Here is a 15,524-nt window from a genome sequence, read left to right on the forward strand (position 1 = left end):
CCCAGGGATGGCAGAAATAGCTTATGTAAGAGGAATGAAGTTATATAGAAGAGTGGATGAGAATATTTTACAGTTTCCTGGATTTGTTTGCCAGCTCTGCTGAGTTCTATAGGGAATAGTCACTTCTGTTTACTTGCAAATATTTGGAGTCTCTGTTACTGTGTACTTGGAACATAGAGGGAGGAACCAGGTTATTTTTCAGTGTGTCTATGAATATATCCCTCATTGTTCTAGAAAGTGTGACAGAAATAGAATATTTCAACTTTTTGATTCTGGAACAAAATAGAAATTCCCCATTAGATCACAAATGATAGAAAAGACACAATATTGCTTATAGTAATTTGATCCAATACTGAGGGGTAGAGGGGAAATCTCCTTTAAATGCTTCTTAAAATAATTGTTAGCAATGAGTAGATGAGAGAAAGAAAAATAATAACTAAGAAAATTAAAATCTATGGATTTTTGTCTTACTAATCTTAATACACATTCTATGTAATGTAATTATATATTAGAAATAATGTTTTTAAACAAATTTAGGCTTTTCCTCAAAAAACCTTTCCAATGGAACATTTTCAGGAAATTAAAAAATGCTCCAAAGGGAGTTCCCGTCGTGGCGCAGTGGTTAACGAATCTGACTAGGAACCATGAGGTTGCGGGTTCGGTCCCTGCCCTTGCTCAGTGGGTTAAGGATCCGGCATTGCCGTGAGCTGTGGTGTAGGTTGCAGATGTGGCTCAGATCCCGCCTTGCTGTGGCTCTGGTGTAGGCCGGTGGCTACAGCTCTGATTAGACCCCTAGCCTGGGAACCTCCATATGCCTCGGAGGCGGCCCAAGAAATGGCAAAAAGACAAAAAAAAAAAAAAATGCCCCAAAGCAGGCAGCCACTAGAAAGTGCTAAGATAATAGTCTTTGTAGTAATGGAATCTTATAGTTAAGGCTACAAAGTTGTTCCATAAGGAAACCAAAACAGAAATGTAACTTTTCTCTTTCCCCTCTTTTCTGTTACCAAGTTGAGTCATTATAAACAGTTAAATGAAAATAGGGGAGTTAGCAAAGGAATAGCATTTTAGCACATTAATTTTTATAAGTTCTAAATTTTAAGCTATGACATAAGTTTAATTGGGGGCCTCAAGATGGAAATTTGAGAAAGTGTTTTTATTTCATTTTCTTCTTACTAATGGTCCCTGATATTAGCTGATTCCACCAATGTTTCTGAAATAACCACATGACCTAAGTGGATTCCATCCCTCTGGCCCCTTAGATTTACGGTAGTCCTCTAGGGTGTGTTTGACAGGAATTACCTTTGTGATTGATACAGGAACAGGAATGTGCCCTGACCTAGGCCAATGAGAGTGAATATCAGGACTTTTTTTGTATATATTTTGCCAAATATGCTTTCTTTTCCTGCTGAATGTAAGCACAGATGTATATTGCCCTGGAAACTGTGGGTATGCACCTGGTAGAATGATAGAACCAGATTTGAGTTTAACCCAAGGAAATCAGGGAAGAGGCAGAGACAGAAACTTAGCCCTTAATGGCATTTTCTTGAGCTCCCATATAAAGCCTTACCAGATGACCTCTGAACTTTTCAATTATGTGAGACAATAAATTCCCTTTATTCTTCATGCTAGTTGGTTTCTGATTTTCTGCTGTTTTCAACTAAAAGCTTGCTAACTGATATGGTTATTCTCTCCAGTTCTTAAATTTTACTGATAAAGGTCCCAAAGTCTATTAAGATTGGAATCCCAGAGAAGAGTAAAGAGAGGTAGCCCAGAAGCCTAGCAGTGGGGGGCCTTGAAGAGGAAAGAGAAAAGAGAGTAGAAATGTAAAATATGGATATACCTCTGTCCACAATCTCATTTTGGCTCATAAGAAACTTTCATTCCTTTTTAGCAAAACACTCTGATTATCACTCAAGCTGCTACAGGGAATAGATATGCAACAAGAGCCACGAGGAACTTACCTACCTTCAATAATCATCTGATGAACAATCCATTATCCTAGTAAATTTATACCATGAAAGAGAATAAATAAGAGGAAAAAAGAAAAGAGAAGAAAGCACACAAAATAATTAACCAACTCTCAACCTCTTTTCTTGATCTTTATACTTCCTTCCACCTCTTTAAACCTAAAATTTCTCCCTCTTACTCTCTAACAGATAGTGAGTTAATTGGCTTTGATTGACCATCTAAACGTATTGGGGGTCCCAGGAACCAGAGGCACTGCATGAGAAATCTAGTGGTGTCTGCAGCAGGCTGGTACTGGCTCACGAGGGTCAATTGATAAGTTTTCAGAACTCCTGTGAGCCAGTAGTTAAACTCAGTGAACATAGCCACTATTAAAATTAAATTCTATAGACTTAATAATTAGATAAATTATGTTAAAAACAAAGCAATAAATACTAAAAATATCACTTTCTAAATTTTTCCTCCTTTTTGCTATTATCTATGCTCTTAATGTTTTTTTTATATGTCTTTTGTATCTGTATGGTGAAAATACTATGTAGTGTTGTATTACTATACATTTCTTCCCAACTCTGCATTCAATGAGAACCTCCTTGATGTAACCCAAAATGGTCATGTCAGGAGTGTTTATACCACAGAAAATGGCAAACTACAAACCAAGGCATTCTTCTCCCCCACCCGCAAAGCACTAGTTAGATTTTCACTAGCATACTCATAAACATAGGACCATCTTAAGCCAATATATTTTGCATAAACAAGCAAACAATAGAAGACATAAACTAAATCCTCCAGGGTTTTCTGGTAGTTAAGTTTATGACGTAACTGGAGCTGGAGTTCCAGTCCATCTGTTAGTTGGGAAATCTAACATGTGAACACTCTCATTACTTAAACTTTCACAGTGAAGAATATTGTCAACTGAGCACATAGAATCCAAGTTCAGCTGTTCCCTGCCCTTTATTGCAAACCTCTGTGCAGGGTCTTAACAGGGTATTTAATCTGGATGCCTGATAAATGATATAACTTATTCAGGGTTCATATCCTTGCCCCGATGGATTAGAAGGTTGTCTTTGTGGCATTAGATCATCTATTGAAAATAATTGTTAGGCATACTTTCCTGTTGATGTCATTTGTAGTAATCCAGAACTTTCCATTTATTTAAAGATTTTATAGGACTTAATCTATTACGGTTTGCTACTATTTTAAGGAAATCAGTTATTATTTTGGAATAGTTAAATGTCTAACTATAAAAAATATTAAAATATAACTTTAGAGTCTTGACCATAATCAACTAAATTTCCCCCAAAACCTCCACATCTTTCAGACTACTAGAAATATTAAATAATTGTTACCAATATATTCTTTTCTCAGTGATGACCTCAAATGTGCATTGTTTTTGTAGTTAAATTAAGATTTAAAATCTTATATTAAAAAGTTCAAAATTTTGATTTTTGAGTATACTTTCCTTATATTTTATCCATATTACTTACTAGGAACCAAATGGAAAATTGGATTTTATTAGGAGAGTATTAGTGATCTTTGAAAATGTGATCAATTCCTTTCTCAAACCTAACTTGATACTTACCTTATGTAGTCTTATGAGTTAACATTGGACCTAAATTCCTCTGAAAGGAAATGTTCTTTTTTTCACATTTATTTCATAGGTTAACATTCTGAAACTTAGTCAACAAAGATTCATGTGTGCACATGTAGTTCTATATTTTTAATTCAAAATTTTGATCCTGCCAGATTTACATGTTTAATTAGATCAGTGAATCCAATTCATAGTTTGTAAAGATACCCACTTACAAATAATTGTAAAACAAAATGTCTTCTAAGACTGTTTTCCCATGATTCACTGGCAGCTGCAATTCTGGTAGAATGGGCAAAACCACAGCGGGGCAGTTAGCTGAAACTAATCTGCTTTAGGGTGGTCCTATCAATTTACTTCAAAGCCTGATTGAAGCCTAAGAGATCTTCTCTGAACTTCCACAGGACTCTTCTACTGTGTTTACAGACAATTAACCTATGTGGATTGAATAATAGTCCATAAATTTGCATTACTGCATACTGCAACATGTATATATAATGTTCTATAAAACTTAGTAGCCCAGACTATGATTTTGAATAATGCATGAAAGGTCTACATTTGATAAAGTTTATTAATCATTTTTAATAATTGTTTCTACATTAAAAAGTTGGCTTTGAAACCCATCTAAAATTCTTTATTTTCCTATTTCTTATCTCTGTGCCTTGATTTGAGTTCTAAACTATAAAGGTTTTCAAAATGTACTGTTATTATCATTTAACTGTGCAAATCTATAAACATTTAAAAATGAGATTACCAATGTATTGAATTATACAAATTGAATTACACAAACTAGTAATTCATCTAGTACTCTTTATAGGATGTATAGCTAGGGCATATTAGAGTGAAAAAGACAAAAAAAAATCTAGGATAATGGAATATGGCATGAATTAAACATTATAATTTCAACTTTGGTATAAACTAGAATTTAGCCTAGTTCTCTGCTGCTACTTTGCTAGAGGGCCTTATTAGAGGTTTAGAAATCTATGGCATGTTTAGAAAATCCATAATTTTACAGCATATTATGGCACACCAATTTTCAAAATAGAACATGCTTTTTCTTGGGGTTATGAAAATGCTAATAGGAAATTTTAAATCAAAGAAAACTAACAAACTTGTACATTAAGCCCAAGGTTAAGTTCTTTTTCTCCCCCAAACTTTTTACATTTGATTTGTAATTTTTAAGACCTTCGTGGTGTCCTCATTTTTATATTGATGACTTGATTAATTGCAATTTAAGATATGCTTATACAGGAAAAGTAAAAGGGGTTCTCATATAACCTTTCATCTGAAAGTTGAGCTGTTATGCTCTGTGCTTTTCAGAGTGCCCCTGCAATTTATGTCTATATTAACATTGCCTTTATTACTGGTAGAGAAATTCAAATATACTGATGTTTGACTTCAGCTCATTACTTAATATATTAGATGAAGTTTTAGAATTAGGTGTCTCAACTACTCCAACCTCTTCATTTTTAGGTGAGGAATCTAATGTCTGGTCTGGAACCCAGGGCTCCTGGTACCATATCAGCAATAGCACTCCATTTAGAAGCTGGCTTCCTGTTTTCCGACCACAAGCTAAACTCTTTTCCTGAAATTGCAAAAACAATCTACTCAATCTTCTGTGTGCTGGGAAAAGCTGTTTACCAGTCATGAGGGGGGAAAAAAAAAAAAAACAGACACAAAAAAATACAAAAAAAGCCCTTACAGAGCCCAGGTAAGAAAACTTTAGGGTAACTGATACAGCTGTGATTCTCCCCATTTCTGAAGCTCTTTTTCTAAACTGTCAGCAGTATCTGTGCCTAAGATCAGGGGACAGCATACTCCTAGTTCTTACATTATTTTAATTCCAATTCCTTTCCTCACCATTTCTGGATGGAGGCCAGTTGCTCTAGAGTACCTCTCCTCCTGGAGTTCTCGTCATGGCTCAGTGGTTAATGAATCTGACTAGGAACCGTGAGGTTGTGGGTTCGATCCCTGGCCTCTCTCAGTGGGTTAAGGATGCGGTGTTACCATGAGCTGTGGTGTTGGTCGCAGGCACAGCTCAGATCTCATGTTGCTGTGGCTCTGGCATAGGCCGGCAGAACCTCCATATGCTGTGGGTGCAGCCCTAGAAAAGATAAAAAGACCAAAAAAAAAAAAAAATAGAGTATCTCTCCTTCTGTTCTCATTCTCCTTCTCTTTCTGTGTTGACTTATTACTTCCTATTCTTTTTTTCTTTCTCTGCTTCCTTCAGTAGTCAAGAAACATGATCACCACTGGAGAATATGTGCAGATTCAGGAGTAGATAGCATAAGGCTGGTGAGCATAGAAACATTATCAGCTGTCTTTTCTTACCTCCACAATTAACCCAGGTACAGATAATGGCAAGATATTTTTGTTTTTGTCTTTTATAATAGCACTTTTTAGATGGTGGCAACACAGCTGATATTTCTGTTTAAAGCGTATGTATGGGTTTCGTATCAAAATAGTGGCACAATAGTAACACAAGACAGCTTATACCATCTGCTCTAACACTTCTAATGTTAATGTTGATGACCATAATGATGATCATCATGATATGACAATGAGATGGTCAACTGAAAGTGTACAGTCTTAGTGTAAGGGGAGACTTTTGTTGAATACTTAGTAAGAGTGTAGTGTATTTGCTTCTGGTACATACTTTGATACCAAATCGTAATGAATCATGAGTGAACAATTTGGGGTTAGTAGAAGCTGGAAGTTTTTACTCATGCTACCCAGTTCTATATATTTTAATCAATATGAATAGGATTTCTCAGTAATTCTTTGAGATTATTCCTCCTTCAAATTCAGTGAGTGCTCTGATATAAAACTCTCCATTTTGATTCTTACATTTTCCTACTGATTCACTTCAAGGCTCTCCAGCTAGTAGTCTCTCTCCCCATAGTAAGAACTGGACTGAACTTCTAGCTCATGTTTAGAAGACAACTCATTTAGCCATCTCATTGTCACATTTCATTCTCCTTTAGGCTAAATGCTTTTGAATTTTAGGCTAAATGCTTTTGAAAAGTGATATAAAAAATAAATGAATTACAATACTGAAAAAAAATACTGATGCACAAGGGGAGAAGGGAGTGAGAAAAGAACTTTCTACAGTGTCTCTGTTCATTTTTATAAAGGACAATCCAGTCCAAATTTTTTTTTATTTAGTCTTAGAGTTAAGATTGAAACAGTTGTATGATTTATGATTTATCTTAAATCATCCAAATTTACTGGTGTGAATTGTTTGAAAGTTTGGAAAATTATTCTCAAAAAGGTTTCTTTGAAGCCCACATTTCATTTCTGCCTCCTTAGAAAAAAATGATACTCCCCTAGCTCCAGATCTCTAAATTAAGTCATATACAAAGAGTAAAGTTCCATATAAGATGACCGGAAATAAACGAGGGAAATTATTTAAACTTCTTCCTAAAGTACTACAGCTATTTTTTCTGCGATGAGTTAAGAAAGAGTCTGTGATTATCCCTGTGTTATCTGGAGTACTTGACCTCCAAACAAAAGCAGAGCATGTGACTCCACTTAAGGAACTGGAAATCTACCCATGACTTGGGAGTGAGGGCTTCAGCAGACTTTACATGGCCAGAACCTGCTGGTGTTGAGATGGTAGTTTTGAGAATTCTTTGCCCCCCTTGTATTTTTTCATTATATTTTATAACATAGAAAAAGATACTCTTATAGGCCTGTGTCAGGAATAAGAGAGTAGACTCTAACACATGATTTTAACTGGGAATACATTAAACAATGAATTGATTTATGATTATGATGCAATTAGAAAATAACTTATCCCAAGCCTAGTTTAAAGGTAAATAATTTACTCTCAAACTCAAGTGACTATCTGATTTTTGCCTCATTGATCGAAGAAATTATTAAAACAATTTCAAGTAAACTAGTTGAAGCAGGAAATAAAAAGAAGCATAAAAGTTTAAAAGAAGTGTGAGTTTGGAAACCTTCAATTGGTACAAATTTGGTTCTGGGTCTAATTCAGAATTATTCTCACTTTATTCCTAACTATTTTGACATCATAATAAAACATGGGACTAGGTTGAATCCAGTGTAGTGATTTCGTATTACATAAAATAGAGAACAAAACTAAACAACAGAACGTGTTAAATATGACTTACATTGTGGGGAGGAGGGGAACATTTTACATTCGCTTTATTGTAGGTGAAATATGAAAATCCTATACTTATGCCTTCACCAGATCTCATTGCTCTAGATGTCAGCATTGTTGAGGAAAAAGGTTACTTTCCTTGTCAATAGAAGGGAAATAAAGAGGTGCCCTGAAACTCCACAAATATATTCCAGAATGGCTCAAATAAGCCCTTAAAAGGATATGGATATTCTACTTATTAACTTTTCAAATTGATGCTATCCTTTGCTCATGAACAAAGTTGAATTTCCTTTATAACAATCAAAATGCAATTTATAAAGTATACTTTCTAGAGTTTTTTTGTGAGAACGTAAAGAAAATGAGAGTAAAATTTATGTTAAAAAATTTTTTGTTTTATGCTTTTTTTTTGGCCAGATCCACAGCATGTGGAAATTCCTGGGCCAGGTATCAAACCCAAGCCAGAGGAGCAACAACACTGAATCCTTAACTGCTAGGTCACTAAAGAATTCCTAGAAATTATAAATAGAAGTAGATTTCTACACAAGATATCTTGGTAAATCAACAATTAAATATGAAGACTTGTTTCAGGGTTAAAGCAGTTCACAATAAATACGGATTCCAAATAACAGCTTTTTTTTTTTTTAAAGGATGCCAAAACAGAATTTTGAATGATTTTTTTAATTTAAAGGAAAAAAATCAAGATAGATTATGTGGTGTGGACAATGAAGATAAGATTATATGAGACCTGTTGAAAAAAAATCTGAAAGTTGTGATATTAACTTATAATGCAAAAGGCAAGCTGAACAAAATGTACATCAGCTGTCAGATTGCTTCATTCCTTTAGAGCAGTTGTTCATCTGAAAATAGCTTTCAAATGAAAAAGGATGACTACAAAAGGATTAGTTACCATAGGCTTTTCTACACCCTCTAGAACTCCAGGTTTGTTGTGACAGAATAGCAAGAATTTAAAGGAAGTAAACCGTAGACTATTAAATAACATCAGGGAAGATCTATATTAATGCTCTCAAGGATTTTCATTGATACCGTTTCCATGGATTTCCTTCATGATGGCTGATGCTTGCTGTTTCCTCTGCTTCACCATGGTATTATGTGATAGCATGATTTTTTTGTTGTTCCCTGTTAAAAACAAAGGAACATTATTGAGGCAATGTGAAGGACTCATTTGGAGTGTTTTATAATCATCCTTTTGAAAGAGAGCATCTTTGTTCTTTATTAAGAGTTTATTATTACTTTCTCCTGAAAGACTTTAATACGCATTCCTTGTCTGGTGACAGAGCATGCTATTCATTGACAGGCAATGTCACAGTGAACAGAGGATGATTCTCAGCGTTTCAGGCCCAGTCCTATCTACATGCTAGTACAATGATTATCAGGCAATGAGAAACAATGAAAGAGCTGGCCTCCTTTCCCCTCCCTCTTTCTTTCCATAGCTTAATCTGTCATTATTTCCTTACTGGCCTTCATTTGGCCATCAATTCTAGCAAGCTGTAAGAATGAAGAGGGATACCAGATTAAATCAGAAGTCTTCAGTGGCAGCATTTTAACATTGGCATCAACTGCTGTCCTTTAAAGCAAAGAATGCCCATTAATGAGTCACAACTCTGAACTTCCTTGGACAACTGGCTAGTAAAACATTTTAGGAAAGAGTATACTCACCTTGCTCTTAGATGGTGCTTTTCAGGTAGGATGAATCCCAATTTGTGGAGGAAAGACTGGAGATGGAATATGGATGGCGCTTAGGCCTGATGGTTTTTATCCTTGAGCTTGGGACGGCATGGTCCCTAGCTCTGACTCAAACTGGGGATTGAGCCTTTCTGAAAAGGCTGGCATCCAGCTGACATCAACTGACTATATATAGCTCCAAATACTTTAGCTACTCATATCTTCCTGGCAAAAGGGAGGAACCAAGAAAGATTAGGTTCTCTCCATTGTGTTTCTACTTTGTGAGATGGTTGAATGAACATACAGAAAATTTTTATGGGGCATCTTCTGTTCGAAGAGATAACTAGCAAAAAGGGATTTTTAAAAGGTAGCTCTTACACCACCTGTTAATTGAAGTGGCAAAAGACACATAAGTGAATTAGAACAGAATGAGACGAAAATGAAAATATTGGCAATAGTATCTATGGAGTTTTAAGAAGAAAGAAAGCAATATGGGGTAAATTAATAGTTCTGTCCCTTAAACAAGATTGAGAACCTACACTAAGTTCAGAAAAATGGGTGCTATTTGAATGGCAAAGTAGGGGAGTATTTTTTAATGGGCATTAGAGGCTGAGCCTTGAGGCTCTCTGAATAAAAACTTAGGCTCATAGTTGGGTCATAAGTCTTTGTGAAGAGACCCTGTAGAAGACAGTGCTTACAGAATTGACCAAACTCTGCAAGGTCTGGAGTCGAGGATTCCTGTTTGGGAGACAGGATAAAAGGTTGGGAAGGTAGGCCACGTTGGCCTCTTTACTGGTCTTTGAACACAGAAGCATGTGCCCTCCCATATCTAGGCTTTTGCTTTTATTATTTCCCACTTCCTGGAACATGCTCTCCCATACCATTGGCTCGCTCATGCATTCAGGACCCCCCTATTGCATTCAGGGCTCTCAAGCATTCAGAACTCTCCCTGTTGATTAGTTGAAATTCTGATTATTCATAAAGTTCTTCTCCACTCACTCTGTCTAAAATATCACATGGTGTCACACTCTAGTCCCTTACTGTGCTTTGTTTTTAAAATATTTTTGTATTATTTAAGACTAAAAAAAACAAAAATAAACAAATGGGACCTAATCAAACTTAAAAGTTTCTGCACAGCAAAGGAAACCCTAAACAAAACAAAAAGACAACCCACAGAATGGGAGAAAATCTTTGCAAATGAAGCAACCAACAAGGGATCAATCTCCAAAATTTATAAACACCTCCTACAGCTTAATACCAAAAAAAACCCAAAAACCCCATCAAAAAATGGGCAGAAGATCTAAACAGACAGTTCTCCAAAGAAGACATACGGTGGCCAAAAAACACATGAAAAGATGTTCAACATCACTCATTATTAGAGACAAGCAAATCAAAACCATGATGATGCACCACCTTACACCAGCCAGAATGGCCATCATCAAAAAGTCTACAAACAATAGGGGCTGGAGAGGGTGTGGAGAAAAAGGAACACTACTACAGTGTTGGTGGGAATGTAAATTGGTGAAACCACTACAGAATGGTGCAACCAGTATGGAAATCCTCAGAAAACTAAAAATAGAACTACCATTTGATCCAGCAATCCCACTCCTGGGCATCTATCCAGAGAAAACAATGACTAGAAAAGACACATGTACTCCAATGTTCATTGCAGCACTATACGTGATAGCCAAGACATGGAAACAACCTAAATGTCCATTGACAGAGGAGTGGATAAAGAAGATTGCGGTACATATACACAATGGAATATCACTCAGTCATTAAATAGAAAGGAATAACGGCATTTGCAGCAACATGGATGGACCTAGAAATTATCATGCTAAGTGAAGTCAGCCATACAATGAGACACCAACATCAAATGCTGTCACTGACATGTGGAATCTGAAAAAAGGACACAATGAACTTCTTTGCAGAACAGATGCTGACTCACAGACATTGAAAAACTTAGGGTCTCCAGAGGAGAGAGTTTGGGGGTTTGGGGGATGTGCTTGGGCTGTGGGATGGAAACCCTGTGAAATCAGATTGTTACGGTCATTGTACAACTACAGATGTGATAAATTCATTTGAGTAATAAAAAAATAATAATAATAAAATATAGTCTATTTCATCTGAAAAAAAAAAGGCTAAAGTCAAATGGGAGTGACAGAAAACCCTAAAAATAGAAATTTCATAAGGATGGAAGTTTGTTTTTCTCACAAATAAACTTAATCCAGAGATAAATAATTAGGTTTGGTGTGATTGATATAATCATCAGGGGCTCAGTCACCTCTAATTTTTGATCCATTGTCCCTAAAATACAGACCCTTAGGCCTAAAAGGCTGCCTTAGCTCTAGTCAGCCTGCTCTTATTCAGTCAGCAGGAAAAAGAAAAATTAATGAGAAAGATGGCAGGAAAAAGAAAAAGTAGTGAAGGTCTCCTTTAGAACAGTCCTGATATTGCTCAGACCTCTTTTGTTTACATCCTTTTGGCAGAATTTAGTTACATAGCCATACACAGCTCAAGAGAGGTTTGGAAATGTAGATTTTTTTCTGGGTGGCCATGTGCCCAGTTAAATTCAGAGATTAACTTACTGACAGAAAAATTAATGATTACTAGGTGACAACTCTCACTTTTTGCCAACAGAACATTTCAGTCATCTATCTGTTAAAATATGAACCTTATAGGAACTTAAGCTTTATATCTTCAGCAGCAAGAATTGTGGCTAGTATATTGGTAGACATTCAGTATTCATTAGATGGATGAATAAAGATATGGGTTGGAGATTAATTGTATAATGCATTTAAGGTTTGTCATGAGTTTGGAAATCTTCTTCTGTTATATCAAACACTTGGGAGGAAACAGAATTGTAATAAATGAACAGTCACTTGAATATAAGAAGATGGTGCCTACTTAATGGAGAAGTTGTTTTGTAGGAGACTGAAATAGGTGCCTGTTCAGAGGATTGGCAGTTCAAGGTAGTAAACAGTAGGTTTAAACTAACCTATTGCAGTTGCTTCTAAATAAACATTTACATTGAGGTTATTAATTAGGTACCAATGAGAAACATTTTGCCAAGCCAATGAATTTAAATTCCCTCTTACGATCTCTCAATTGCTTGTGTGTTCCTGGCTTTAGCATTTACTCTAGTATGCTATTACTCAAATCTCTCAAAGTCTTAGTTTTCCCATCTGTAAAATGGAGGTTACAGTACCTACCGCACAGAACCACGGACATTTTACATGTAACAATTTTGGAAATTCTTTTTTTGTTGTTGGCCATGCCCATGGCCCATAGAAGTTCCCAGTCCAGGGATTGTAGCAACTCAAGCCGCTACAGTGACAATGCCAGATACTTAACCCACTGCACCATAGGAGAATTCCAATTTTAGAAATTCTTGATACTTAATAAAAGTTTAGTAAGTGTTAATTTTTACTACTTTATTCCTACAACATGAAAGAATTTAGAACCTAGAACAGTCAACTGCATTAATCAGTAAAAACTGAAAATATATTCAGAAAGACTATTTTCCTATGGTCACATTTATATTTTTCCAGTTTTGTGTTATATATAGTTTTACAGGATGAAATGGTGTCCTCAGCAGATTATAATTGTTATGTTGATTTTGGTTTCTAAAATGAAAAGAGACTATTTTAAAAATTTTTAAAGTTTTGAAGAATGTAATAATTTGTTTTTGTTTGTTTCTAAATTCTACATAAAATTATTTTGTCTTTTTTTTAAGCTCATTTATATGTATCTCTGATAGCTTTTTGGTTTTTTAAAATTACTTAATGAATTTTATTACATTTATAGGTGTACAACAATCATTACAACCAATTTTACAGCATTTCCATACGAAACCCCCAGTGCATCCTCCCACCTTTTTTTTTGTCTTTTTGTCTTTTCTAGGGCCACACCCATGGCATGTGGAGGTTCCCAGGCTAGGGGTCTAATCAGAGCTGTAGCCACTGGCCTACACCACAGCCACAGCAACGCCAGATCTGAGCCACGTCTGTGACCAACACCACAGCTCATGGCAATGCTGGATCCTTAACCCACTGAGCAAGGCCAGGGGTTGAACCTGAAACCTCATGGTTCCTAGTCAGATTTGTTAACCACTGAGCCATGATGGGAACTCCTGTGCAGAAACTTTTAAGCTTAATTAAGTCCCATTTGTTTATTTTAGTTTTTATTGTCATAACTCCAAGAGGTGGATCTGAGAAGATGTTGCTGTCATTTAAGTCGGAGAGTGTTTGGCCTATGTTTTCCTCTAGGAGTTTTATAGTGTCTAGTCTTATATTTAGGTCTTTAATCCATTTTGAGTTTATTTTTGTGTGTGGTATTAGAGAGTGTTCTAATTTTATTCTATTACATGTGGCTGTCCAGTTTTCCTAGCACCACTTATTGAAGGAGCTCTCTTTTCTCCATTGGGTATTCTTGACTCCTTCATCATGGATTAGTTGACTGTAGGTGCATGGGTTTAATTCTGGGCTTTCTATCCTATTCCACTGATCTGTATTTCTGTCTTTGTGCCAGTACCATATGGTTTTGATGACTGTAGCTTTGTAGTATAGCCTGAAGTCAGGGGGCCTGATTCCTCCAGCTCCATTTTTCTTTCTCAGGATAACTTTGGATTGCATAGAACCTGTAGATTGCCTTGAGTAGTATAGTCATTCTGGTAACATTGACTCTTCCAATCCAAGAGCATGGTATGTCTTTCCATCTGTTTGTGTCATCTTTGATTTCCTTCATCAGTGTCTTATAGTTTTCAGAGTACAGGTCTCTTGTCTCTTTAGGTAGGTTTATTCCTAAGTATTTTATTCTTTTTGATGTGATGGTAAATGGGATTGCTTCCCTAATTTCTCTTTCTGATCTTTCATTGTAGCTTTTTAGTTTTTGAGTTACTATTTGTTCTGAAAAGGAGAAAGAATTAGTCACTGCTATTGTAGTTTTAAGACAATATATACTACCCATTTGCTTCATGACACAATGGCTAAATTATAAAAAGAACTTTAATGGTTATTATATAGCATTTCAGATGGTCCATTCTATAAACTAATACATTTGAATGTTAAATAAAGTCACAAGTAATATATTTGTTTCATCTGCACAGAGGTCTGGCTCTAGATAAAACTTCTCTCAAATTTGTCATATTGCAAATTTGTCTGCAGCTCCCACCCTCCCACCCCTAAGACCTAGGACTGCCCACCTCCCTGCATCCGCCACAACACACATACACACTGGACTCCTACCCCTACGGTCTTAGTACCTACATGGTCCTACTAATCATTCTTGTCCTTGAAGCATCTCCCCAACCTCAGTGTAAAGAGAGGAGTACTTGATTTTCCCCTCAGGGCCCTAAGTATTTTGAATTAACTGGTGCTAAAGATAATGATAGGATCTTTTCTTGCAGGTAAAATAATGGGATTCTAATGGTAGTACTTGATGCCCAATGAGGTTAGTGCTTTTGGCAGAGCTTTTCAACACTCCTATGACCAAATTATTTCCATTTCTGGGCCTGCCACAGTTGCATTTCCATCTCTTTTACCATTTGCTAAAGAGAAAAAAAGATTAAGCTGAATTTTACTGCCAATGTACTACCTAACAAAAATCTACACCATGAGAACCTATGAAAGGCAACTTTATTCAGCTGGTAGTAAACATGCGCCCTTTAGCCAAGTGGTAAACAAAGTCTACATTCATCTTCCTCTGACTGAGCACTTGTTTTTTAATTTTCTATTTTTCCTTGAACCATTTTCAGTCTACATTAAGTGGCTGTGGGAAGAAGATTAGGACAGGATCCAGGGGGCCTGTGATGTGGGGACTGACTGTCTGCTAGGTGGACAGATAACATGTTACCATTACTGAGGCTCAGTTCTGGATTAATGCACTCAGAACCCAGATAGGGCAGCTGCCAGGCTGAATGACAAATCTGCGAGAATGATCAGTTCTTTACCAGCCTTCAGGGCCTCAGATAAGGTGGTAACCCTGGGAGGAAAGAATCTGTTGGAAAAGATAACAAATATGTAAAAACTCACAGGTGGTGAGGCTGTTTTTGGTTTGTGCAAAGATCCCTATGCATTCTCCTTAACAGTTAACTGGCTTGCCATGACTTGCATGGTTTCTGTTTGCCTATATTGAGGAGCATCTGGTTTAAAATTCATCTCCTTGGCA

At 36.2% G+C, this 15,524-nt stretch overlaps 1 protein-coding gene across 1 annotated transcript in view; it reads right to left on the reverse strand.

Annotated features, from left to right (window-relative positions):
- Positions 1-9,523, reverse strand: part of MYOZ2 (myozenin 2) — a 30,273-nt gene extending 20,750 nt beyond the window's left edge. The window contains exons 1-2 of the mRNA XM_047799122.1: positions 9,351-9,523; positions 8,718-8,810 (exon numbers count right to left, since the gene is read on the reverse strand). Of these exons, the coding sequence (XP_047655078.1) occupies positions 8,718-8,793 (76 nt within the window). The 5' untranslated portion in view covers positions 8,794-8,810; positions 9,351-9,523. The remainder of the gene's footprint in view (positions 1-8,717; positions 8,811-9,350) is intronic.
- Positions 9,524-15,524: the final 6,001 nt, after the last annotated feature.

Source organism: Phacochoerus africanus, chromosome 10 (assembly GCF_016906955.1).
Source record: "Phacochoerus africanus isolate WHEZ1 chromosome 10, ROS_Pafr_v1, whole genome shotgun sequence".
Classification (NCBI taxonomy): Eukaryota; Metazoa; Chordata; class Mammalia; order Artiodactyla; family Suidae; genus Phacochoerus; species Phacochoerus africanus.